Source organism: Halyomorpha halys, unplaced genomic scaffold, assembly GCF_000696795.3.
Source record: "Halyomorpha halys isolate HHAL.00 unplaced genomic scaffold, Hhal_1.1 Scaffold1108.1, whole genome shotgun sequence".
Taxonomy (NCBI): Eukaryota; Metazoa; Arthropoda; class Insecta; order Hemiptera; family Pentatomidae; genus Halyomorpha; species Halyomorpha halys.
The window spans coordinates 82,046-83,720 of record NW_027109167.1 but is presented as its reverse complement, the minus strand read 5'-3'; the positions used below and the strand labels follow the sequence as shown (position 1 = coordinate 83,720).

Below are 1,675 nucleotides of genomic sequence, written 5' to 3'. Positions count from 1 at the left end.
ACTTATTTGATGACAGTATAAGTTTTTTAAGAAATTTATTGTACTTTGATTTAATTTAGGATTTTAGCAAATCAATATTATTTAAAATACTTATTTCATGACCGTATAACTTTATGTTTATTAAACTGAAATATTTGTAACATTTTTCTTGTTTTAAAAATTTAGTATTTATTTTTTTGTGCTAGTAGACTTTTCATAGCAGAAAAGAGGTAATGGAATGATTTAATTTTTTTTTCCAGGATTGGAATCTCATCCGCAGTACAATTTGTCCAAAAAGTTATCTAAGGGAGCATCTGGGATAGTCTCGTTTTATATAAAGGGAAATCTACAAACTAGTACAGCATTTTCAAATGCTTTGAAAATATTTACTATAGCTGGAAGTTTAGGAGACTGTGAATCACTTATATCACTACCGTAAGTATCATACATTAATATTTGATTTTGTTATATAACTTTATAAAACAATAGAAAAAATAGTAAAAGGGATGACAAAAAAATTAAAACATAGGAAAAGAAAGATATTAAAGAAATAAAACAAAAAGAAGGAAAAAATCAAGTAATACAATTATGTATTTTAATATCTAATCTCTATGCCTATGTAATATAAGATTAATATGTAATTGTCCAACTAGTCTTAGTATGCTGTGTGTATAGCAACTCAATGCAGTTGGCCGGCAATGCTTTTTTAATAAAGTGTTTCTCTTCTCTTCAATCCTAATTTAACCCTATCCAGCTGTGCAATAACTCAGATTAGGATATTTTCTATTCTATAATCTTACAATGAAAATGAAGACTTATTAATTTTTTTTAAAATGTTAATTTCTTATTTTTATCCTTTATAGTTTATTTGCACAATATTATTATTAAAGACGATTTGTTTAAAGTAGACTTTGTTAAAACAACATTAAAAACTAATTCTTACCATAAATTAAAAAAAAAAAATTCTAAAAGGAAGATGGTGTTGTGACTACACCAGATTCTTATAAACAATAAGGTATAATAGTACTTGAAGATGTGGAAACCCAAAACCTTGTGCAAGCAAATGTAGAATATTGATAATATACTAAACGAAGATGGTCCAGTTTTGGTCAAAGAAAAAACTCAAATAGTAATTAAACCATTTAATGAGAGCTAACATTTCGTCCCATGTTGTAGGGCTTCATCAGGACTGAAAAGATACAAACATTAAAATAAGGTTAAATAAAAGTAAACTAAGGTAGGCTAAACATAATTTAAAATATGTTAAAATTTATATAAAAATGAACAAAGTAAATTAAAGAACATATAAAAAAAAGTAAAGTGAAACATAAAATCAAATAAGAATTACAAAAGGGTTTTAGGCAATAAATGATAATGGTAATAATATTTATGACCCTTATATATTTTGTAATAATTTTAAAAATATTAAAAATAAAATAAAAATAAATCTTTACTCGTTTTATAACTTTTCTCTAATATCAAAGATACTTGGGTTCAAATTAAGAACTTTACTACTTAATGGATAATAAAATTTATTCAAATTTAATAATATAAAAGACTCTTAATCTCAGGGCGGGTTACTAGCAATCAGAATACAGGCATTTACAATAATTACAATTAATCAACTTAATAACTCTTTATACATGAATCTATTTTTATGTATAGCAAAAACTAAACAAGCTCACGATCTTCCTTT

General features: G+C 24.6%; 1 protein-coding gene across 1 annotated transcript in view; it reads left to right on the top strand.

The window, feature by feature from the left end:
* LOC106688342 (putative cystathionine gamma-lyase 2) overlaps positions 1–1,675 on the top strand; it is a 23,442-nt gene that overhangs the window by 20,794 nt on the left and 973 nt on the right. The window contains exon 8 of the mRNA XM_067047340.1: positions 240–414. Within this exon, the coding sequence (XP_066903441.1) occupies positions 240–414 (175 nt within the window). The remainder of the gene's footprint in view (positions 1–239; positions 415–1,675) is intronic.